Raw genomic sequence first — 26,415 nt, 5'->3', positions numbered from 1 at the left:
AAGGTAGATCTATACAGAAATGGTTTGTCAAGATTGGTGTGGAAGAACTTGACTGGCCTGCACAGAGCCCTGACATCAACCCCATCGAACACCTTTGGGATGAATTGGAACGCTGACTGCCAGCCAGGTCTAATCGCCCATCACCAGTGCCCTACATCACTAATACTCTTGTGGGTGAATGGAAGCAGGTCCCCGCAGCAATGTTCCAACATCTAGTGACAAGCCTTCCCAGAACAGTCAATAGACTCTCAAGGATTAATCAGCAGGTCTAAGTAAACAGTGATTGAAGCTCGTACAACTACGACAACTGCTTCAGCATTCAACAATGTGATATGACATTCATGATTCAACTTGACTTTTAAATTATTTTTTTTACATTAGATACACCTATGATACAACTAGGAGTTAGAGATTATGCTGCCACTTATCCTTCCCTATATTTCAAACTGAGCATTGGAACAACATAAAATTGTGTATAATATGTGTAGAATAATCATAAAATCACTTGTTCTTGCCTGGTTCCTGTCATAGGCCACTTTGTGTAAAGTGTTACCTACTTATCATTCTGAAAGTTATAGCAAATATGTGTGGGTCTTGGAAAAAAATGTTAATAAGGAATTTTAATGATGAAATGCTTTTAAAAAGCTGTAAATGAGGTGGGGTTGGTCAGAACAAATCAATGTACTGTAAACTCCCACGTGAAGTGCACTCCCACACATAAACACAAGAGCCTTCAGCACTTAGAGTTCTACTGTGCCATTACTCGCCCACAACTTTGTGAAAAATGTGAGAATGAACTTGCACTTAATATGTTTGAGTAAAATCCTCGGTATCCTCTCTCTGTAGTTGTCCAGCAGCACTACAACCTTTTCATGTGCAAAGAGGGGAAAGCGTGATGTCTTAAAACCGTGAATCATAAAGAGAGAAGGAAAACAGAGAAGAAAAAGGAGGATGCAGAGAAAGAGGATGGGGAGAGAAGAGAGGCAGCAGCAGATGGGTTCTACCTCTCGATCAGGGGCGTTGACTGAGTCTGGAGTGAGAGAGAGAGCAGGAGGGACGTTCCAGTGACTCTTCAGCATATTTACAACATGCTTGTGACAAGTAGGCTAACTGACGATCCAATCTCACCCCATCTCTGTTTAGTCATGGGATTAAATTAAAAGAACACAGCATCCAATTTCACACCTGGCTTCCTCCAACGTAGCACTCCTCCAGCACAGTGTGACAGTCACCCACAGGACAACCTCTCGCCTCTCCCTTCCCACATGTTCGTCAGTATTAGTAAACGGGGCGTGGAGAGAGAAAACCATGTCAGATTTCCAACGGAATGGAAGTTAATTTGCTTAGTGGGATTAGCGATATTGGGTTGAAGTAGTAAGCCGATCTCTTTCCCCAGAGACTTGAAAGAATAGACACAATTTTGAGAGACAAATTTACTGATAACTGATTTCGATAAGCTATCTGGCTGATCAGTATAGGGGATATTTATTTCACAGAGGCTAATTACGTTACTCAGATAAAGGAAGCAATTAAATGATAAACACCAGTAGGAATTTGGTGACCTCTAACCTCTAATAGCTGCTGTCTGTGTTATTTCTACATTTCACTGCATAATGGTACCTTAAGTGGTACTGTGTAATTAGGTCGAGCAACAATTTCAATACTATTTAGAAGATTTAAGATCTTCCCATGTGTTAGGTCTACAAAGCTGCTTTAAAATAGAATGTACTGTCACGACTTCCGCCGAAGTCGGCTCCTCTCCTTGTTCGGGCGGCGTTCGGCGTCACCGGCTTTCTAGCCATCGCCGCTCCTTTTTTCATATATCCATTTGTCTTGTCTTGTTTTCATACACACCTGGTTTTCATTTCCCCAATCAACCTATGTGAATTTAACCTTCAGTTTCCCATCATGTTTTGTGTGTAATTGTTTTCATGTCTTGTGATGCTCGTTTAGCGTTTTACTTTATTGTTCCGTTTTTTTAAGAGCGTTTGTTTTGTTGTGCTCCCGGTTTGGAACTATAATAAAGTGTGGTTTATTTATCATACTCTGCTCTCCTGCACCTGACTTCGCCTTCATACACATCTTGACAGAATTACGCACCCATTGAATGGAGTCAGCAGGATCAGGTACCCCGGTTAGAGGGGTCGAGCAGCGCGTCCAGGAACATTCAGCCATGCTACATCATCTTGGTGCCATGATGGATCGCGTTGTCCAGACCCTGGACCGCTGGGAGAGACAGGAGGTCTCCAGTGCCTCGACAAGCACAACCGGGGTTGTCTCCACCCGTTCCATCTGGAGAGAATTCCAGGGGGATGCGTCTTTCCCTTCCCAGGGAGTATGATGGTACGGCAGCACAGTGCCAGGGATTCTTGTTACAACTGGACCTCTACCTGGCCAATGTGCACCCAGCTCCCTCGGGAGGGGAGAGAGTGGCCGCTCTCGTCTCCTGCCTCACAGGAAGAGCGCTGGAGTGGGCAAACGCCGTTTGGAGAGAAGGAGACACGGCTCCAGACCACTTCGAGGATTTCACGGGGGAGAGGCTCTTTCATTTGAGGCAGGGGACGAGGAGCGCCCAGGACTTCGCCCTTGAATTCCGAACCTTGGCCGCCGGAGCAGGCTGGAACGACAGAGCCCTTATCGACCACTATAGATGCAGCCTACGAGAGGACGTCTGACGTGAGCTGGCCTGCAGGGAGGCCACCATTACCTTTATTGTATTTGTCCATCCGGTTGGATAACCTGCTGGTCACCCACGGATGTTCAGAGGGGGCTCTGTTGGTTCCATCATCCAGCAACCCCGCTCCGGTGCCCATGGAGTTAGGAGGTGCGGCGCATAGGGAGACGGGAGGAGGAGCCATCACGTGCGCCTTCTGTGGCCGCAGAGGACACACTGCCGGTCGGTTGCCATGTTGGTTCCTCTGGGAGTCGAGGCAACAGGCAGGGCACTCTGGCAGCACCCCAGGTGAGTTTGCACCACACTCATCCAGAGTCCTCTGTTGATCAACTGTTTGTGCCCGTTTGTTTCCCTGAGTTTTCCTCACATTCCCAGCATAAGGCACTCGTCGATTCAGGAACAGCTGGGAATTTTATCGACAGAGCATTAGCCATTAGGTTAGGGATCCCCATTTTTCCTATAGTTAGACCCTTCCAGGTACATGCTCTAGATAGTCGACCATTAGGGTCCGGGCTAATCAGGGAGGCCACCATCTCCTTGGCCATGATTATGCAGGGGAATCATGAGGAGAGAATCAGTCTCTTTCTCACTGACTGACCTGCATTTCCTGTGGTACTAGGCCTTCCCTAGTTGGCTCTGCATAACCCCACTATTTCCTGGCAACAGAGGGCTATCACGGGGTGGTCGCGAGAGTGCTCAGGGAGGTGTGTAGGGGTTTCCGTTGGTGCTACTACGGTGGAAAGTCCAGATCAGGTCTCCACCGTGTACATCCCCCCAGAATATGCCGATTTGGCTCAATTACCACCTCATCGACGGGGGGGGGGGGGGGGGGGGGGGGGGGGGGGTTGTGCGATAAATCTCCTGGCAGACGCTGCGCTTCCCAGGAGTCACGTGTATCCCCTGTCGCAAGCAGAGACGGTGGCTATGGATTCATTTGTCTCTGAATCCCTGCGTCAGGGGTACATTTGGCCCTCCACTCCACCTGCCTACTCAAGTTTCTTTTTTATGAAGAAGAAGGATGGAGGTTTAAGCCCGTGCCTTGACTATTGAGGTTTCAATCTAATCACCGTGGGGTACAGTTAGCCGCTACCTCTTATTGCTACGGCGATTGAGTCAATGCATGGGGTGCGCTTCTTCACGAAACTGGATCTCAGGAGTGCGTATAACCTGGTGCGTATCCGGGAGGGAGACGAGTTGAAGACAGCGTTCAGTACTACCACAGGGCATTATGAGTACCTTGTCATGCCATACGGATTGAAGAATGCTCCATCAGTTTTCCAATCCTTTGTAGACAAGATTTTCAGGGACCTGCACGGGCAGGGTGAAGCGGTGTATATCGATGACATTCTGATTTACTCTGCTACACGCGCCAAGCATGCGTCTTTGGTGCGCAAGGTACTTGGACGACTGTTGGAGCATGACCTGTTTGTCAAGGCTGAGAAATTCCTGTTATTTCAGCAGGCCATAGGGTATCGCATTTCTACATCAGGGGTGGAGATGGAGAGTCACCGCATTTCAGTCGTATGTAATTGGCCGACTCGCACCACGGCAAAGGAGGTGCAGCAATTTTTAGGCTTTGCCCATTACTACCGGAGATTTATCTGGGGTTTTGGCCAGGTTGCTGCGCCCATTACCTCATTGCTGAAGGGGGGTCCTGTAAGGCTGCAGTGGTCGGCTGAGGCGGACAGGGCCTTTGGGCAGCTAAGAGCTCTGTTTACCTCGGCTCCCGTGTTGGCCCATCCGGATCCCTCTTTGGCGTTCATAGTGGAGGTGGACGAGTCCAAGGCTGGGAAAGGAGCTGTGGTCTCACAGCGCTCGGGCACGCCACCGAAACTCCGCCCCTGTGCTTTCTTCTCGAAGAAGCTCAGTCCAGCTGAGCTTAACTATGATGTGGGAGACCGGGAGTTGTTGGCTGTGGTTAAAGCGGTGAAAGCATGGAGACATTGGCTTGAGGGGGCTAAACAACCTTTCCTCATCTGGACTGACCACCGCAACCTGGAGTACATCCGGGCAGTGAGGAGACTGAATCCTCGTCAGGCAAGGTGGGCCATGTTCTTTACCCGTTTTGTGTTTACCTTGTCCTACAGACCAGGTTCCCAGAATAAGAAGGCAGACGCACTGTCCAGACTGTATGACACAGAGAAGCGGCCCATGGATCAGACTCCCATACTCCCGGCCTCCCGCCTGGTAGCGCCGGTCGTGTGGGATCTGGATGCGGACATTGAGCAGGAGATACGTACCCCTCCAGTGTCCCATTGGGCGTAAGTACGTTCTGTCTGCTGTCCGTGACCAGTTGATCTCTTGGGCCCACCCGTCTCCCTCCTCTGGTCATCCGGGGATTGGTCAGATGGTGCGCTGTCTGACTGGGAAGTACTAGTGGCCCACTTTGGCAAAGGACGTGAGGGTGTACATTTCCTCCTACTCGGTGTGTGCCCAGTGTAAGGCTCCGAGACACCTGCCCAGAGGTAAGTTACATCCCTTACCCGTTCCACAACGACCTTGGTCACATCTGTCAGTGGATTTCTTAACAGATCTTCCTCTTTCACAGGGAAATACCACAATCCTGGTCCTGTCGTCTCCTCCCTCTGCCTCGTCTCCCTACGGCCCTACAGACTGCTGAGGCCCTGTTTACACGTCTTCCGGCACTACGGGGTGCCTGAGGATATAGCGTCGGATCGGGGTTCCCAGTTCCCGTCGAGAGTATGGAGGGCGTTCATGGAACATCTGTGGGTCTCGAACAGCCTTACCTCAGGTTTTCACCCCGAGAGTAATGGGCAGGTAGAGAGAGTCAACCAGGATGTGGAAAGGTTTCTGAGGTCCTATTGCCAGGACCGGACGGGGGAGTGGGCAGCATTCATGCCCTGTGCCATCTCGGCCCAGAACTCGCTTCGCCACTCTTCCACTAACCTCTCCCCCTTTCAGTGTGTATTGGGGTACCAGCCGGTTCTGGCACCATGGCATCAGGGTCAGACCGATACTCCCGTGGTGGACGACTGGTTTAGGCGCGCGGAGGAGACATGGGAGGCCATCTCCAGCGAGCGGCGTGTCGTTAGACACCAGCGCGGACCGTCACCGCAGTGAGATTCCTGTGTTCGCACCGGGGGACCGGGTCTGGCTCTCGACCCGTAACCTGCCCCTCCACGTGCCCTGCCGGAAGCTGGGTCCACGGTTTGTGGGGCCATTTAAAGTCCTGAGGAGAGTGAACGAGGTATGTTACAGATTACAACTTCCCTCTTATTATCGTATTAACCCCTCGTTCCATGTGTCTCTCCTCAGGCCGGTGGTGGCTGGTCCGCTCCAGGAATCTGAGGTGCGGGAGGTCCCTCAGCCCCCTTTGGACATCGAGGGGGCCCCGGCGTACATTGTTCGTTCCATCCTGGATTCGAGGCGTCGGGTGGGGGGCCTTCAGTACCTCGTGGAGTGGGAGAGGTATGGACCGGAGGAGAGGTGCTGGGTTCCGGTTGCAGATATTTTGGATCCTGAACTACTGCGGGAGTGTCACCATCGCTGCTGGGGCCGCGCGTCAAGGGGGGGGGTACTGTCACGACCTCCGCTGAAGTTGGCTCCTCTCCTTGTTCGGGCGGCGTTCGGCGTCATTGGCTTTCTCGCCATCGCCGCTCCTTTTTTCATAACTCCATGTGTCTTGTCTTCATACACACCTGGTTTTCATTTCCCCAAGCAATCTACTTGTATTTAACCCTCTGTTTCCCATCATGTTTTGTGTGTAATTGTTTTCATGTCTTGTGATGCTCGTTTAGCGTTTTACTTTATTGTTCCGTTTTTTGAGCGCGTTTGTTTTGTTGTGCTCCCGGTTTGGAACTATAATATAGTGCACCTTATTTATCATACTCTGCTCTCCTGCACCTGACTTCGCCTTCATACACATCTTTGTACAGATATTTCTTTAAAGGACCTTTCAGGCAGCTACCATAAAGGTTCTTTACCAGAATGATCATAATGATAACCCATACACAGATGGTTACTTACAGATGTAACATTTTAATTTGAGTCAATTTGCTACTGGAGGAAAATAATCCTGCAGCAAAAGGAAATGTGAATTTGTCACGTAGAGAAGGCTATACTGGAAAACCTAACCTCTATCAAAATAAAAAAAGATGGCGGAACCGCAAAAGTTCTTCTGTGCTTCAGGGTGTTTATTTACAAAGTGATTCCGGAACAAAAACAAAACAACAGTACTGCCACCAAACAAATACCTTATGGGACAGCTAAAAAACAATGCTGCCCCATTCACAGCTCAATCCAAAATGGCCTCTCCATGAACTGAAAGAGAGGCTACTTTTGTAGGGCTAGCCCCTCCCCTCAGAACAATTAACACTAATTAATTAAGCAATTACCTAGTCAAACCTACATTTTCCATTAATTAAACATACTAAAGTATATACATTGCAACATGTTTATGCAACATAACAGTTACAAAATGACATCACTACTGACAGTGTCTTTCAATATGCATGTTTACATTAATGAGCCATTTGGGACAGGCACTACAAAATCAGCCCCAATTCCCTTAGCTTGGGTCCTTATCCAGCATACCCGGAAGCTACAGAGATAGAGAGGAACAGAACAAACACACAACGCGCTCATCCATAACATCGATAGGTAAAATACATATTGCTTGTATTAAATATGAACATTGACATAAGTGTGAAATGTATGTACTAAGACAGAGAAGTTAACAATGTGGGTCGACACACAAGTTAACTTATCTGATAATGGAGCAGGGAGGAGTGATGAATGTGTGCGTGCGTTACAGAACCAAATGCTGCCCGCGGCCAGTGACAGACTTCTACGTCACAGAATTATTATGTGGATTGTGATGAATTGACATTTTAGCAGGGGTTGATACATTTTTCGTAAGGGAAAATCAAGTTTGAACTTTCAAAATGGAAATTACTAACTTTAGAAGCCTTTTAAAACCTTAAATAAACAAGTTTTAAATGTCCTGCAGGTTGATCAATTTAAATCCTACATCTGTAGGGCTATGAAATACAACCGGATATCATGCAAAGGGTTGGATAAGGTCCCTTTTGTCGGTCTTAATTCCAACACATGGGGAGAGAAGGCAGAGTTATCACCCTATTTGCATAATGCATGACATTTACATGAATACTACAGTACAGTCACATTTACATGCATGTTCCATTTGGAAGACACATTATTGTATTACTACGACACGATGAGAGAGAAAGAAGAGATGCCATCAAACCTCGGAGAGAAAGGTTAGCATTGTCTCACATAATGGCCTCAATACTCCACAATCCAAGTAGACAGGATGTGGATGAACTCAGTCGTGTCAGACAGACAAAGGCCCGCCAACCCAATCCTCATTAAAAGCTGATCACACTTTTATTAAGAGCTTTATCACAGGATATCCTGTCGCTCAGACATGTGTGTGTGTGTACACGTGTCATTAGGGACCTGAGGAACCTTCTGGTACCATGTCCGATTAATGCCCACACAATGACAAGGTGGTATAAAGGCTGCTGGGACAGATCACAGTCTGATGCACCTGGAAAGAACCATTCTGACAGGTGGGTTCATACACACCGACAAGTGGGGAATGCACATAACATGCACTGGTAGTCAGGAAGCCTATGGAAGGCCTTTTCCACCTACAGTAAAACCATATGCAACACAAAGATGATTAAATAATGGTAGCCAGGGGATCCTCAACCTGCACGTCTCTAAAATGTAGACGAGTGAAAAATACCTTCCACAATGAGAACATCCTCTTCTATGAGCGATTAGCATTAATGAAAACTCTTTGACCTCGAGGTCGACTAAGACCCACAGACAATAGTGTGTCCATGACGGCAGACCATTTGACTGTTTTTGATAAAGTCCGTAAGACCTTCACGAGCAGCTCATTGCGGGCATATGGGGCTTTTTAGCCTGGGGCCACAAAACACCACTCACCAAACATGTTCCCAATGTGGCCATTCCTGGTCAGGGGCCGTAGCTCATTCTTGCCCCAGGCAAAGCTCTTGTAGTTGTCCCAGGCAAACTTCATCATCTGAAACACAAAAACAGGTGACGGGGTTAAGAACACAGGTCAGTCACTAAACTGATGGCCTTAATTAAACTGGAATGGTGGCCTGCAGCAACGTCAATTATGGATTATTGATTTGCTGTGGATTTAACACAGGCATGCAATTATCACACTCACACACAAAAAATATTTTATTTATTTATTTAACTTGGCAAGTCAGTTAAAAACAAATTCTTATTTACAATGACGGCCTACCCTGGCCAAACCGACGACGCGGGGCCAATTGTGTGCCGCCCTATGGGACTCCCAATCACAGCCGGATGTGATTCAGCCTGGATTCAAACCAGGGACTGTAGTGACACCTCTTGCACTGAGATGCAGTGCCTTAGACCGCTGCACCACTCTGGAGCCCAATTGAATCATTATGGCTGGAAGAGCCCATGCTTGATCGATCCATTGCTGCCTCGAGCGACACGTTTATAATTAGCTCGGTAGAATCTGAAGGGGAAGTTAGTTGACGTTCATCAAACGAATGCATACATTCATGACTGGGCAGACACTGACAGCAGCCGAGGCAATGTTTCAGGCAACGTTCCTGTTTTCTCTCAAGGAGCCGATGAACATAGAGAATTTATTTGTTAATACGTACATTTTGTTTTGATGTTGAGTAAAAGCTATGCAAGTTTGTGCTCTGTGTGGCTGTGGCTGAACTTGTAACTTTCCTGGACTTTCTGGCAACTATGATTGCAGACCTCCAAGTACAAATCACCTGGAAGTCTGTTGTAGCTTCTTTTTTTCTTGCAGTGAAATACAGTGTACTATCAACGAGGATAAGAATATTAGTAGCATATGATCTTCTGAATATTAATCAATCATAAAAACAAAAAGGAACACTTAACCTGTTAGATCTCTAGGGGCGCTATTTCATTTTTGGATAAAAAACGTTCCCGACTATGCATATTCTTGACAGTTTTGGAAAGAAAACACTCTGAAGTTTCAGAATCTGCAAAGATTTTGTCTGTAAGTGCCCCAGAACTCATTCTACAGGCGAAACCAAGATGATGCACCACCAGGAAATTAGCAGAATTTCTGAAGCTCTGTTTTCCATTGTCTCCTTATATGGCTGTGATTGCGCAAGGAATGAGCCTACACTTTCTGTCGTTCGCCCAAGGTCTTAGCAGCATTGTGACGTATTTGTAGGCATATCATTGGAAGATTGACCATAAGAGACTACATTTTCCAAGTGTCCGCCTGGTGTCCTGCGTGGAATTCGGTGCGCAATTGCCAGCAGCTTGTACTTTTCCATTTGATATAGGGGAGAAACCATGTGTCCAAGAACGATATATCAATGAAGAGATATGTGAAAAACACCTTGATGATTGATTCTAAACAACGTTTGCCATGTTTTCAGTCGATATTATGGAGTTAATTTGGAAAAAAGTTCGCGTTTTGAGGACTGAATTTTCGGGTTTTTTTGGTAGCCAAATGTGATGTATAAAACGGAGCTATTTCTAATACACAAAGAATCTTTTTGGAAAAACTGAGCATCTGCTATCTAACTGAGAGTATCCTCATTGAAAACATCAGAAGTTCTTCAAAGGTAAATGATTTTATTTGAAGGCTTTTATGTTTTTGTTGAAATGTTGCGTGCTGGATGCTAACGCTAATGCTAACGCTAAATGCTACACTAGCTAGCTACTTTTACACAAATTATTGTTTTCCTATGGTTGAGAAGCATATTTTGAAAATCTGAGATGACAGTGTTGTTTACAAAAGGCTAAGCTTGCGAGATGGCATATTTATTTCATTTCATTTGCGATTTTCATGAATAGTTAACGTTGCGTTATGGTAATGAGCTTGAGGCTGTAGTCACGATACCGGATCCGGGTTTGGGAGATCAGAGAGGTTAAGCCCACTGATATACATGTACAGTGCCTTGCAAAAGTATTCGGCCCCCTTGAACTTCGCGACCTTTCGCCATATTTCAGGCTTCAAACATAAAGATATAAAACTGTATTTTTTTGTGAAGAATCAACAACAAGTGGGACACAATCATGAAGTGGAACGACAATTATTGGATATTTCAAACTTTTTTAACAAATCAAAAACTGAAAAATTGGGCGTGCAAAATTATTCAGCCCCTTTACTTTCAGTGCAGCAAACTCTCTCCAGAAGTTCAGTGAGGATCTCTGAATGGTCCAATGTTGACCTAAATGACTAATGATGATAAATACAATCCACCTGTGTGTAATCAAGTCTCTGTATAAATGCACCTGCACTGTGATAGTCTCAGAGGTCCGTTAAAAGCGCAGAGAGCATCATGAAGAACAAGGAACACACCAGGCAGGTCCGAGATACTGTTGTGAAGAAGTTTAAAGCCGGATTTGGATACAAAAAGATTTCCCAAGCTTTAAAACATCCCAAGGAGCACTGTGCAAGCGATAATATTGAAATGGAAGGAGTATCAGACCACTGCAAATCTACCAAGACCTGGCCGTCCCTCTAAACTTTCAGCTCATACAAGGAGAAGACTGATCAGAGATGCAGCCAAGAGGCCCATGATCACTCTGGATGAACTGCGGAGATCTACAGCTGAGGTGGGAGACTCTGTCCATAGGACAACAATCAGTCGTATATTGCACAAATCTGGCCTTTATGGAAGAGTGGCAAGAAGAAAGCCATTTCTTAAAGATATCCATAAAAAGTGTCGTTTAAAGTTTGCCACAAGCCACCTGGGAGACACACCAAACGTGTGGAAGAAGGTGCTCTGGTCAGATGAAACCAAAATTGAACTTTTTGGCAACAATGCAAAATGTTATGTTTGGCGTAAAAGCAACACAACTGAACACACCATCCCCACTGTCAAACATGGTGGTGGCAGCATCATGGTTTGGGCCTGCTTTTCTTCAGCAGGGACAGGGAAGATGGTTAAAATTGATGGGAAGATGGATGGAGCCAAATTACAGGACCATTCTGGAAGAAAACCTCATGGAGTCTGCAAAAGACCTGAGACTGGGACGGAGATTTGTCTTCCAACAAGACAATGATCCAAAACATAAAGCAAAATCTACAATGGAATGGTTCAATAATAAACATATCCAGGTTTTAGAATGGCCAAGTCAAAGTCCAGACCTGAATCCAATCGAGAATCTGTGGAAAGAACTGAAAACTGCTGTTCACAAATGCTCTCCATCCAACCTCACTGAGCTCGAGCTGTTTTGCAAGGAGGAATGGGAAAAAATGTCAGTCTCTCGATGTGCAAAACTGATAGAGACATACCCCAAGCGACTTACAGCTGTAATCGCAGCAAAAGGTGGCACTACAAAGTATTAACTTAAGGGGGCTGAATAATTTTGCACGCCCAATTTTTCAGTTTTTGATTTGTTAAAAAAGTTTGAAATATCCAATAAATGTCGTTCCACTTCATGATTGTGTCCCACTTGTTGTTGATTCTTCACAAAAAAATACAGTTTTATATCTTTATGTTTGAAGCCTGAAATGTGGCAAAAGGTCGCAAAGTTCAAGGGGGCCGAATACTTTCGCAAGGCACTGTAAATATTGAAACAAAAGCATCATTCCTGCTTCCTGTAAGTCTCCCACTGAGGTAATTAGCTAACCACCACACCACCCCAGCATGTCAGAATTTGATGCGGTTGACTGACACACCAGGATTTTTTTTTCCCCCAGAGGCGCAGTAGTAATATGATGTGAGTTCTATCATTAATACTGCATGAGCCTGTGGTGGTCTCCAGAGGTTAATTGAGAGCAGGCGAGCAGCATTCATCTTAGGCCAAGACACACATGCAACTTAATATACTGAACAAAAATAAATGCAACATGTAAAGAGTTGGCGCCATGTTTCATGAGCTGAAATGAAAGATCTGAGAAATGTTTCATGTGCACAAAAAGCTTATTTCGCTCAAATTCTGTACACATTAGTCTATGAGAGAGTTCTCACATATAACAGCCGAAGCCTCTGTAACAGAGAGGGAAGACACATTCTTTAGATCTGAAAGCTCTAGCAACTGATGAAAAAAGGGGTCAAGGTTCAAGAAAGGTTGAGAGCCGAGCTGGTGCTTCCTGGGCTAGTGAGTTATGGCAGCTCAGCTCGGCTTACATCAGTGAAGGCCGGGTTTTCAGTGACCACGAGAGCAGAGTGAACGGTAGAAACAGGCAGAAACAACAACATCCTGCCTTGTAGCCTGAATACAGGTTTACACACACTTTCACAAACACACACGCTTGCTCACCCATCCACACACACAGGGATGCAACAGTTACCACAGGTGCACACTCACTGTCATTGTTGAGCCTTTGCAGAATAGTCGTCCCAGCCAATTTGAGTGGGCATCGTTTCAAAAGAAGCTTTCTCGCCTTGAGATATGCCAATATTAACACAAATCATTTATGCAGGACCGCATCCAGTGAAAGTAAGGAACTAGCTTGAGACATGATTTGGGGATTAGCATCAAGGATATTGATGGTGCAAATTTGTTTGCATGGCAATAACTCCATCCAGGGCCAGAAAGACGAGCCTAGTTTACAATATCAGACAAAATCATTTTCCTCAGAGCAAAGGATTCAGGTTTCAGTTGAAATATACTTATTTTTATAAAACGCTCGTCTTGCTCCACTCCCCAGGGATAGAAAGTATAATGGAAAACATGACTTTGACATAAATGCCGGGGTTTGGTAAACGTTTGAACTCTGTGTTCACTTCATCTGGACTGGGGAAGCTCTGCAGTTTAAGCACAAAATAACTGAGTGTGTTGTGATTGCAGAATGCAACCTGTACAGAATGAGAAACCAAAGCACGAAATATCCCGGGGAATAATGCAAACTTGCCAGAAGCTGTGTTTTCAGTTTTAATATTCAGGTCCAGTGGCATAGTAATCCACACAGAAATGGTCAAATACATGGAACAATAGATAACATGCTCACTCAGATCATTTCTCAAAAGTAGCTGGGTGCCGAATCCTCGTAGTAAATATAATTCTATGTAACGCAGCCAGATTAGAGCGCTCTCTGCTTGTTTACTCAAATGTCAATCAAAGCCTCTTCCCTAACTGCTACTCCCCACTGTTTCCCCAGTGGCTCTAGCAGACAGCTGGATGTGATGCTCCACACAAACTGTAGATACAACATGCATAGAGATCATTATTGATGGCTCCACACCAGTGGGTAGGAGGAGGACACAGGCCTGTATAATTATATCCCCTGACAATGTTGTGATTAGTAAGGCGGTGTGAGATGACCAGGGTCAGAGACCGCCAGGATCACAGGACTAACATGCCATGATCATCAGCAGCACACACACACACATACACACACACACCTAATCACACACACACACACACAATCAGAGACCACACCAATCGATAGCACCCACTATAGCCCTAGCACGCTTCCACCCAGACAACCTTTCTAGGAGAGCAAATGGATGGGGGCAAACTGTTGCCAGGGGTAAATACGCTAGACACACAGTGTCAGTCGTAACTGCTCTTTGGCTCATTCATTGGCTGGTTCTTGGGGAAAGCAGTTCAATAGCAGCCAGTGATTAAAATGAATCACACATTTATCAGAATTCAATTTGCCAATTCCATTCCCTGACGTCGGAAGTCAATGCTTTCCAACCTGACTCTCGAGGATTTTCGCAAGACAACACTCGACATGAAAAACAAGATGGCTTAGAGCGCTTCAGTGAATATGCTACCAACAAACAGCTTTATCAAAATCTCCTGGGAAAGATGCAATATCACCGGTTTTCCTCGTAGCAAATACAACAACATGATGAGCAAAGAAAATCATTACAAAGACATTTGTTTTCCTTCCATTAATGAGAAAACTCACTGTCTGATCATTTGACGAAAGGCGCTGAAAGACTTTAGGTTTTCCAATCAAAATCAGCTGTAAATAAGCAGCAGCTGTAGATAAGATAAGCCTGGTATGGGGTCCATTTCAGGACACCCTCAGCCTCAAGGAGTGTTGAAGATTGACACAAAAAGGGGTGAGACTTGAGGCTGAGGGTAGCCTAAAATGGCTACCGTTACGCTAGGTCACAACTAGTAAGGTCTCTCCTCTGTAAAGTGTTAAAAGAGCAGAATATTGACCAGCAGGAAATACAATGAGCCCCTAGTGTGTAAACCACTACCCTAGGAGCAGGTGAAAATAAGGGGCAGCCATTAATAACTGTCTGCTGGTCCTCTTCAGCCTATCAGCCCAGCACGGTTTCTCAGCAGGGCACACACACTGGCCTGTCTTTACTCAGGTCTGGACAGAGAACATGGCATGCTGGGAAGAACTAGGGCTTCTAGAGCAAGGCACACATAGAGAAGGTGACAACAGGACCTTTAACCATATGGTTGTTCCTGAACTAAGTCTGGGCAATAGATTGAACTGGCACCGAATGTCCTTAAGGCAAAAATGATATGGTGTCCATATTAGGACAGCCTCAGTCCCAAAGACCATATACACCTTCTCTTCAATTTGTTCCAGTATGCACCAATCAACAGTTTGCTGCAGAGACAACATTTCGAGAGCTTGTAAGGTTCCATCTGCAAAAAGATGTTTCTGAGACAATTGGCTTTAAAGTTCTGAACCCTCATTGGTTTGAATGGTGTATTCTTTTGGATTTAACAATATGAATCGGGGTATTTAGAGTACTACACTCAACAAAAAAAGAAACATACCTTTTTCAGGACCCTGACTTTCGAAGATAATTCGAAAAATCAAAATAACTTCACAGATCTTCATTGTAAAGGGTTTAAACACTGTTTCCAATGCTTGTACAATGAACCATAAACAATGAATGAACATGCAACTCTGGAACGGTTATTAAGACACTAATAGCTTACAGACGGTAGACAATTAAGGTCACAGTTATGAAAACTTAGGACACTAAAGAGACCTTTCTACTGACTCGGAAAAACCCAGAAAGAAAGATGCTCAGGGTCCCTGCTCATCTGCGTGAACGTGCCTTAGGCATGCTGCAAGGAGGCATGAGGACTGCAGATGTGGCCAGGGCAATAAATTGCAATGTCTGTACTGTGAGACGTCTAAGACAGCGTTACAGGAAGACAGGATGGACAGCTGATCGTCCTTGCAGTGGCAGACCATGTGTAACAACACCTGCACAGGATTGGTACATCCGAACATCCCACAGGTACAGGATGGCAACAACAACTACCCGAGTTACACCAGGAACGCACAATCCCTCCATCAGTGCTCAGACTGTACGCAATAGGCTGAGAGAGGCTGGACTGAGGGCATGTAGGCCTGTTGTAAGGCAGACATCACTGGCAACAACGTTGCCTATGGGCACAAACCCACCTTCGCTGGACCAGACAGGACTGGCAAATAGTGCTCTTCACTGACGAGCCGCGGTTTTGTCTCACCAGGGGTGATGGTCGGATTTGCGTTTATCGTCGAAGGAATGAGCGTTACACCGAGGCCTGTACTCTGGAGCGGGATTGATTTGGAGGTGGAGGGTCCGTCATGGTCTAGGGCGGTGTGTCACAGCATCATCGGACTGAGCTTGTTGTCATTGCAGGCAATCTCAACACTGTGCGTTACAGGCAAGACATCCTCCTCCCTCATGTGGTACCTTTCCTGAAGGCTCATCCTGACCCTCCAGCATGACAATGCCACCAGCCATACTGCTCGTTCTGTGCGTGATTTCCTGCAAGACAGGAATGTCAATGTTCTGCCATGGCCAGAGAAAAGCCCAGATCTCAATCCCATTGAGCATGTCTGGGACCTGTTGGATCGGAGAGTGAGGGCTAGGGCCATTCCCCCACGAAATGTCCGGGACCTTGCAGGTGCCTTGGTGGAAGAGTGGGGTAACATCTCACAGCAAGAACTGGCAAATCTAGTGCAGTCCATGAGGAGGAGATGCACTGCATTACTTAATATACCGACTGTTACTTTTGACTTTGATCCCCCCCCCCCCCCCCCCCCTTTAATCAGGGACACATTACTCAATTTCTGTTAGTCACGTCTGTGGAACCTGTTCAGTTATGTCTCAGTTGTTGAATCTTTTTATGTTCATACAAATATGTACACATGTTAAGTTTGCTGAAAATAAACGCAGTTGACAGTGAGAGGACGTTTCTTTTTTTGCTGAGTTAATTTCGGTAGAGAACATTGAACAGATCAAGGATAGAACCTTATACTCCCAAGATCTCGATTTGCTTAATCACCTATTTGCACAAACAAAAACTGTCAAGGTACGGACCCTCACACATTATTGATAAAAGTGGGGCATATGTGCACTCTCCAAGGTGATTCATACCTTATCCTTATTATGAATTATGAATCATCACGGCACAAAAAAAAATGCTAGCAGAAAAACAAGCTTGAACGTTTGTATTGAGAGAGCCTGTAAGGTCATGTCCTATATGGAGAGGATTGAGAGCTTGGTGGTCATTAATATAGACCAGGTCTGTTGTGTTAGAATGGACACACAACAGTAGCTCTGAACAAACCCTGTGTACCCCTGTAGCTTAGCAGCAAACTTCAGTCTTTTTTTACTGTATCTAATATAGAATGTTGCTATATATAGTAATCCATACATTATCCAATTTTGGATAATGTATCCGAATGTATTCATTCCTAATGCTTTACTCACAATACTCACATCCATTTCCATTACATAAAAAGAGATTAGGACAACCGTATCAAGCCTATTTCGCCTAAAAAAAGCTTTTATTTTTGATTGGAGAAGCAGTGCATCACGTTGGAAATGTATCAACGGCATTGAACGTCATTTTTAGAAACCAAATTGGTGCTTCCAGTGTGGATTGGATCACTGAGCTGTTGCGTAACAAACACGCTATGGAAAACATGGCATCGGCAGCTGGGCAGGGACCGACGTGGACAGTCGGCCACCCAGAAGAGGTAGAGAGAGAAAAGCCTGGGCTTCGACTGGCAAGGCGCAGCGCTTTGTCGCCTTTTCTGGATGCCTAATTATGGCAGATCTCCCGCTTAGCCAGCACAGTGAGGGTCCTCGTCACAATGATATTTAATCGATACCTCCCTGGTTATGTGAGACCCTTCAAAGTGCCTGGTATTAAATTATAAATCCCTCTGCATCGCAAAGAGTGAAAGAGGGCACACACTTTTGACAGGCATTCAGGACACACCTACAGAGAGTTAGCATGTATGGAACGGTGGAGATGGAGGGAGGGCTAAATCAATGAGCAGGATACTACTTCGTTGGCAGAGGGTAAGACTGTAGGAAAGGAAGGAAAACGTACAGTATGGTACACCCGTCAGTATTCGTCAGCGTGAAAGCTGTACACTGAGTGAGAGAAGATGGAAGGCGGGAGTTAGGGACGACGCATAGACTGATTTAAAGAGGGAAAAACTGAAGTAAAGGCCATCCAGAAGTCAGTGAGAGGAGAGGAGTTTTTTAGAGAACAGAAGGTACTGTACACCCGTGTAAACACCCTTGCTATTGCAGACTTAACAGCACTGCATAGGGAAGAGAATAAGGGTACAGTGGGTTAACCACTTCAACCGTGCAGGCTAAGATAGCTCTCACCTCACCTCCATGCAGTTACATTTGTGTATTGCTTCAAGAGGGGTTTTGCCTACACTATTAAGCCCAATATCTTGAGGTGAACATTATAGTGAATGGTAAACTCAACCTGCACTGCTCTCCTGTCTACTCCACACCTTCCTCAAACCATTCTGCCCAGCAACAGGGTAGACTTGTCTGATATGAAAAGCAATGGTCTGTGAATGGCCAAGGTCTGAGAGCTTGAGCCTATTCAGTCCCAAGTGCACATGGTGCAGAATGCTCAGTCGGTTGGAGCATGTTGCCGGAGGTGACATCAAGGTTGTCAGTTACATTTCCACTTCACATATGTTGCAATAATACCTGCTATGTGATAATAAGTCATTGAATGAGATACATGAGATGTACGTGAGATGAACACATTGTAGTAGCAGTAGAAGTAACAAGTGGGTTCTCAGGGGATGCATAAAGGAAGGAATAAGTGCTAGCCTATTCCACACTGATACACACAAGACAGCGTCAGTCAGGCAATCATACTATCCCACGTCTTAATTCTCCATCTCCCACAAAGCTGTCAATCAAACCATCATCCCGCTCTTCCTCCCAGTTAAAACGGTACAGTTCCCATCTCATTTGGACACCCACTGCTCCCAGCGGGAATGTCCGCATTATTTAAAACGTTTTAGAAAAACGGAGATGAGAAAAATCCCCAGACGTGTCAATCCCCACTCTGACATGTTTCAATGTTCTACGTCGGGCTTCTTGCCATTCATCCTCATTTGGAGGGAAAATGCGAGAAAGGGGGAAAAACTGTGCACGTGCATTATCAGAAGCTTGAAATAGATAAACAAAAGTGTGTGGAATGTGGCGATTCATTGTGTTTTTCACACACACACACACAAACACACACACACAAAGACAGCAATCCTTCACAGCTCATTGTGCAAGCCAACCATTTAGAAGTCACTTTCTTTAATCACACTCAAGTGCTGAACAGACAGTATTCAAACCCTGACAAGGCCGTGCACAATGAGAGGGACTCTGATCTCTGAAGACTCCAATGCCAAGCTACCCTGGCTCCAGCAGTATCTGTCTCTCTCTGTCTGTCTGTGTATCTTTCTTTTTTTTATTATCATGTTGATTCTCTGTTTGGTTCTCTATTTCTACCATGGGATTCACTCTCACACTCACTCACTCACTCACTCACTCACTCACTCACTCACACACACTCTCTCTCTCTCTCTCTCACTCTCACTATCTGTTCCTCCCTCTCTCTGGTTCTCTCTCTCTAATAACTTACTTTAAAGGAACAAGAGCTGGAAAATCCCTTCCTCCAAACCCCTACAACACATTGTGAGTGACAAGGAAATTGCATTCAAGATGATGTATATAAACATTATACTTCTACTAAGAGAGCGATTGTATTAAAACGGAACGAGGAGTAAGCCAGGGGCCTCCTCTGAGTTCCAGCACAGATGGCGTGTTAACCTCTATCTCCACGGGGCCCTCAGGAGCCGAACTGTCCCACTGGGCCTAAAGAGTACCATTAAGATTGTTAGACTGAGCACACACACACTCACTCAATCACACATACTGAACACACACACAGGGCAATACCCCCTCCAGTGATCGATCGATCAGACACAGACAGACAGACAGACAGACAGACAGAGTGAGAGAAAGCACAGCTACCAGTGGAGGCTCCTCAAAGGAGGAAGGGGAGGACCATCCTCCTCAGTGAATTTTAGAAAATTAAAATGTTAAAACATTTTTTTTTAAAGTATACTAAATGTATTCACTTCACAAAATAATTGATTAAAACACACTGTTTTGCAAAGGTCTACAATAGCCTCAAAAGCTAGCCAGAGGACAGCTAGCTTCCATTCTCATCTTGGTACATTGACTTCAATACAAAACCTAGCAGGCTCTTGGTTCTCACCCCATTCCATAGACTTACACAGTTATTAAGACAACTTCCTGGGGATGTCCTCCAACCTATTAGAGCTCTTGCAGCATGAACTGACATGTTGTCTACCCAATCAAAGGATCAGAGAATGAATCTAGTACTGAAAGCACAAGCTGTATCTAGCTAGCATTGCAGTGCATAAAATGTGGTGAGTAGTTGACTCAAAGAGAGAGAAAGACAATTGTTGAACAGTTTTCAACAAATTAATTTCTACAAAAATGAAGGAGAAGCAAGCGAGAGAGATTTTTTTCACATTCAGTTTTACTTACTTAGCTAGCAAATGCAGCTGGCTAGTTTAGCCTACTGAAACACCCTGCTCAAACAGAGGGATGCTATGTTAGCTAGCTGGCTATGACTTTCCAACACAACACTGGAACTCTTCCAAGTCAAGGTAAGCTTTTGTTTTTCTTAATTTATTACTACCTGTGCCTGCCAGTGTAACTGCTGACTGACTGTACACTGTAACGTTACTGCATGATTGTAGCAGGTTTACTAACACATTAGTTCTATTAGCTATGTTGACTAGGACGTTACTTTAGCTAATATGGGGACAACGATGTAGGCTGTGTATAGCGGTTATGATATGGTTTGGCTTGGAAAGGATTTTTCACCTGGTCACATACAGCTGATGTGTTGTGCATTGAAGTCCACAAACGAAGGGAAAAGGAGAGAAGGAATACTATGAAAGTGAACTGTGTTTACGTGTGATCAGGGGTGTATTCATTCCGCCGATTCTGTTGAAAAACTGTTCTTAAACAGAAGCAAACGAAACAGGGATAAAAATGCCTACATTTGTCCATAGAAACTCTTGTTTGCAACTGTCACCTCACATTTTTTATCTCGACCTATGTGCACCTACGTTGTAAACTGTCATTCAATAGGCTAGGTTGTAGCAACCTCATGATGGGAAAAAACATTTGAGTGTTTTTTAAATGCATTTTATTTCACCTTTATCTAACCAGGAAAAGTTCTCATTTACAACTGCGATCTGGCCAAGATAATGCAAAGCAGTGCGACAAAAACAACAACACAAAGTTACACATAAACAAACGTACAGTCAATAACACAATAGAAACATCTATGTACAGTGTGTGTAAATGTAGAAGAGTAAGGCAATAAATAGGCCATAGAGGCGAAATAATTACAATTTGTATTAACACTGGAGTGATAGATGTGCAGATGATGATGTGCAAGTAGAGTTACTGGGGTGCAAAAGAGCAAGAGGATAAATAACAATATGGGGATGAGGTAGTTGGGTGTGCTATTTACAGATTGGCTGTGTACAGGTACAGTGATCGGTAAGCTGCTCTGACAGCTGATGCTTAAAGTTAGAGTGAGAGATAAGACTCCAGCTTCAGTGATTTTTGCAATTCATTCCAGTCTTTGGCAGTAGAGAACTGGTAGGAAAGGCGTCCACAGGAAGTGTTGGCTTGGGGATGACCAGTGAAATGGGTATGTTTACCAGCATGAGTGAAGGAGGCTTTGTTGCGAAATAGGAAGCCGATTCTAGATTTCATTTTGGATTGGAGATGCTTAATGTGAGTCTGGAAGGAGAGTTTACAGTCTAGCCAGACACCTAGGTATTTGTAGTTGTCCACGTATTCTAAGTCAGAACCGTCCAGAGTAGTGATGCTAGTCGGGCGGGCGGGTGCGGGCAGCGAACGGTTGAAGAGCATGCATTTAGTTTTATTTGCATTTAAAAGTATCATGTAGTAGACTAAACCTATCGATGTTACATTGAACTGGGTGATTGGAATGTGAATGACAGTCATCAACATGCTGTAATAGAAATAAGGCCATGCTCATGAAGAAAATACTCGTCCTCCCTTATCTCATCATAAACGGCACTGACTGTTACTGACAGCTACATATAGTGAGAGCAGAAGGGACACAGTACTACTGCGGTCTCTTGCTGCTAGCAATGTGTGTGTGTGTGTGTATTGTTTATGTGTCTGTTTGTCCAAGAAATGCATTGAAGCATGTGTACCACACTAGTATTGATACATGTAAGCACACTCATACAGTATATATACACACACACACACACACACACACACACACACTACAGTGAGTCCCTGTAGAGCCACACAGAAGCCTTCCCAACACATTTCATCTCAATAAACACTGAAGCAGAATAACTCTGAATAACCTTTTGTTCAAATACAGTACTAGGTATGCAGTTATAATACTAGCCTATATGCAGTAGGGGTGAGTACGTAGGTGTTTATGCAAATCCCTTCCCTCCCATGTGTCTGTGTGTGTGTCTCTATGGCTGCGTTTACACAGGCAGCCCAATTCTGTTTTTGTTTTTTTACTAATTGCTCGTTCGACTAATCAGATCAGCTCTAAAAAAGACCTGATGTGATTGGTCAAAATAGTGGGAAAAAAGATCAGAATTGGGATGCCTTTGTAAACGCAGCCAATGTGCATTTGTGCATGTTTTTTTGCACGCCATCCAGAGCCAACAAAAAATACTTCTCCTTTAAACAGTCCACAACCAAATACTATTATACTGTTCAGTGTTGACCACAAAACCTCAGAAAAAAAGGATAATTTCACACCACATACAGTAAGAAGGGGGCTCCATAAATATTCATATAGCGCGCCTCCAAGAGCTTGTTACTCTCCGCCTTCCCTCCAGACATGCTGTGTAATGCAATTGTTATGTTTGGGCCACGAGCTGGGAAGCGTCTCTTTAATCTGAGAAGGGCAGGGTGGATCATTGGTAATAAATCACCCTTCCACCCTGGCGTGGCAGCTCCAGACACCGAGGCCTTAACGAGGTGCTGTGTCATCACCTGGAGGGGGAGGGAGTTGTGGGAGGAAGAGGGGATCTCTGGCAGAGAAAGCACCACATCAGCGCCACACCTCTTCACACCCTACCTCCCCCCTCACCAATTACCACTGGCTCCTATATCGGTGAGGAGCCATTTCTACCCAGTAAAAAACACATAGGGAGCGGCTCGAGTAGCCTAGCAGGACCCTGAAGGCCACCGGAGGGGTCTAACTCAGCTGCCCGACTCAGCACAATCCTGCGGTCGATTATCACAAGCCGAAAATAAAGGAGGCACCTCGACAAAGGAGAGCAGGATATACAGAAAGGTGTGCTGTAGCTAGATCATTCACATATAGGAATAATGGCTGTCTGCTGGCTCTACTTGGCTTGACCACTGAACGACTGAACACAGCCCTAATGGCAATTAGAGGGAGCGATTTGTTTGAGTCATAGAGGTGTATATATATACTGTATATTCAATGGAATAAAAACAGAGTGTCACGGAATGTTTGTTTGGGTAAATGTTTTGAAATTCGAATGATACAGATGGCTCGGCATCTGACAAAAGGGACGCTGGGAAATGCACAACGTGCTTGGAAATCATTTCCCTTGTCAAATGATGTCAATAGAGAACATGTATTCAATACAGAATGTTGAACACCCTGTCTCCTTTGGCTGTACTGCTATGTTTACAGTACCGTAATTGTATAATCAGAACATAATAAATGTCTTTGGCCATGGAAACATTTTGACATCCTTTACAAACTAATTTAAAGTACAAGGTCCTTGGTTATCGCCGTCCAAATTCAGTCTAACTAGAGTACTTACTTTGAAATCTTATCATTCATCTCACTAATGAAAAACAGTGTGGATCATTTCTGCAAAACAATTTTTGTACGTTTTTTTAAATATGAAATCACTGTAAAACACCATTAAACCAGTCCGTCCACTGAGTATTTGGTGAATCTCTCTTAATCTCCCCTTTTCTCTCTTTTTCTCTCTCTCTCTCTCTCTCTCTCTCAAACACACACACACAAGCTTAAACACGACCTATCGTAGAGAATCCATTCATTTAGATCAAATTATTGCATGTTGTATTCCTGTCCATGTAAAAAGGATAAAACAGCCTAACGAGCAATTTGAGGATTCAAGATCGACTACGAGGTGACTCTTCTCTGTGTACGTGTGTGTGCGTGCCTGTGTGTGCGTGCATGTGTGCAGTGAGTGTTTGCCAGCCTCTGTGTGTGTGCCAGTGTGTCCACGCATGTGTTTGTGCATGTGTTTGCTCCTGCCTGCCTGCATGTGTTCATCTCTACCTCTCTCCAGCAGAGAACTTAACCCACTTGGCTCCCAATCGGATCATTAGGAGACTGTGCATGGCCTGTGCCAAGAGGCCTCCAGAGTCTACAGACGTTAAGACTCCATAAAATATTCATGCCAGGAGAGTAAAACACCACAAAGAGCCTATTTCAATGGCTGGTTTGGGGTGCTGGGCCCTAGTGATGGTGCTGACCCGGGTTTCGGGCCACTTAAATGCCCCCATTAGACCTCATAGGGGAGCAATGAGGAGAAAGAGAGAGGCACAATGGAGCTCTAGCCGATATATAAAACAGCCATGCTTCCATATTTAAGAGCAATAGTCCTTCACTAATAAGTCATAGTATTACAGCATCAGTATTAGGTGTAACGATATTTAGTCCAATCGGTAATTGAGGCGTTGTCACGACTTCCACCGAAGGTGGTTCCTCTCCCTGTTCGGGCGGGGCTCGGCGGTCGGCGTCGCCGATCCATTTTTCCTTTTCCGTTTGTTTTGTCTTTGGTTCTTTCACACCTGGTTTCATTTTCTTTCATTTCTGCGTGTGTAATTACCCCTGTTGCCTGCTTAGGTTATTGCCTGATTATTTGTGTCATGTTGCTCGTTGAGGTTGTGCCTCAGTTATTTTCACGTATATACCGATTGTGTATAAGTTTAAGGAGCGTTGTTTTTCCTCCTTCCGTGAGTAACTGTGTTCTCTTTTGTCGTGGGCATTTATTTAGTATTGTACCTGACCTTATTGTTGTGGTCTTGCCCATTAAAAGACGCTCCTTGGACATCTCTGCTCTCCTGCGCTTGACTCCATCACCTACCTCTAAATACAATAACGCAACAGGTGTTTGTTATATCGTCCCTTTGATGTGATTGGCGTATATTTGCCCACTGAGCGGGCACAGGGGAGGCTGGGGAGATGGCAGGTTCCCTGGCCTTTGTTCATCAGTGTGCCCTTAACATGGTCAACTTGCCCAATGGGCACCAGGCTGGCGGGCAGAGTGGGCAGACCAGCAGCCACTAATGGGCATGGAGAGAAGGAGGCAAGGCTAGGGAGGGAGGTTCAAAGCCCTGAAGGCACAGCCGAGCTGCAAGGGTACTTGGTGATCATGGACAGAGATAAGTCACAACAACAGACAAACACAGTGTGCTTAAACAAATAACACACAAACTATTGTATTTTTTCTTGTCTATATTGAATACATTATTTAAACATTCACAGTGTAGGTTGGGAAAAGTATGTAAACCCCTAAGCTAATGACTTCTCCAACAGCTAATTGGGGCGGCAGGTAGCCTAGTGGTTAGAGTGTTGGACTAGTAACCCAAAGGCTGCAAGATCAAATCCCTGTGTTAATAAGGTTAAAATCTGTTGTTCTGCCCCTGAGCAAGGCAGTTAACCCACTGTTTCTAGGCTGTGTCTTTTGAAATAAGAATTTGTTCTTAACTGACTTGCTGTCACGTTCTGACCCTAGTTCTTGTGTTATTTGTTTGTTTTAGTTGGTCAGGACGTGAGTTGGGTGGGCATTCTATGTTTTGTGTTTCTAGGTTGTTTTTCCTGTGTTCAGCCTAGCATGGTTCTCAATCAGAGGCAGGTGTCGTTAGTTGTCTCTGATTGAGAATCATATTTAGGTAGCCTGGGTTTCACTGTTGTTTTGTGAGTGATTGTTTCCGTGTCTGTGTTTGTTCGCCACACGGTACAGTTTCGGTTTTGTTCACGTTTATTGTTTTTGTATTAGTGTTCATGTTGAGTTTTTTTCATATTAAAAACATGGACACTTACCACGCCGCATCTTGGTCCGATCCTTGCTACACCTCTTCAGATGAAGAGGAAAACCTTTACACGTGCCTAGTTTAAATAAAGGTCAAATATAAAATAAATAGGAGTCAGCTAACCTGGAGTCCAATCAATGAGAGCTGCCCTGCCCTATAAAAAACACAACATTTGAGTTTGCTATTCACAAGAAGCATTGCCAGATGTGAACCATGCCTCGAACAAAAGATCTCAGAAGACCAAAGATTAAGAATTGTTCATTTGCATAAAGCTGGAAAGGGTTACAAAAGTATCTCTAAAAGCCTTGATGTTCATCAGTCCACGGTAAGACATATTATCCATAAATGGAGAAAGTTCAGCACTGTTGCTACTCTAGGAGTGGCTGTCCTGCAAAG

The 26,415-nt window shown here is 44.8% G+C and overlaps 1 protein-coding gene and 1 long non-coding RNA gene across 3 annotated transcripts in view; one reads left to right on the top strand and one right to left on the bottom strand.

Annotated features, from left to right (window-relative positions):
• LOC110488866 (mannosyl-oligosaccharide 1,2-alpha-mannosidase IA) overlaps positions 1-26,415 on the bottom strand; it is a 235,310-nt gene that overhangs the window by 107,664 nt on the left and 101,231 nt on the right. For both annotated transcript variants that reach the window (XM_036947400.1, XM_036947408.1), the window contains exon 2: positions 8,612-8,708. In XM_036947400.1, coding sequence (XP_036803295.1) covers positions 8,612-8,708 — 97 coding nt within the window. The remainder of the gene's footprint in view (positions 1-8,611; positions 8,709-26,415) is intronic.
• The window catches only part of LOC118939565, a 53,245-nt gene continuing 34,028 nt past the window's right edge, over positions 7,199-26,415 (top strand). Inside the window, exon 1 of the long non-coding RNA XR_005036564.1 lies at positions 7,199-7,294. This is a non-coding gene — a long non-coding RNA (uncharacterized LOC118939565). The remainder of the gene's footprint in view (positions 7,295-26,415) is intronic.

Source organism: Oncorhynchus mykiss, chromosome 2 (assembly GCF_013265735.2).
Source record: "Oncorhynchus mykiss isolate Arlee chromosome 2, USDA_OmykA_1.1, whole genome shotgun sequence".
Lineage (NCBI taxonomy): Eukaryota > Metazoa > Chordata > Actinopteri > Salmoniformes > Salmonidae > Oncorhynchus > Oncorhynchus mykiss.
This window is presented reverse-complemented; position numbering and strand designations above follow the sequence as displayed.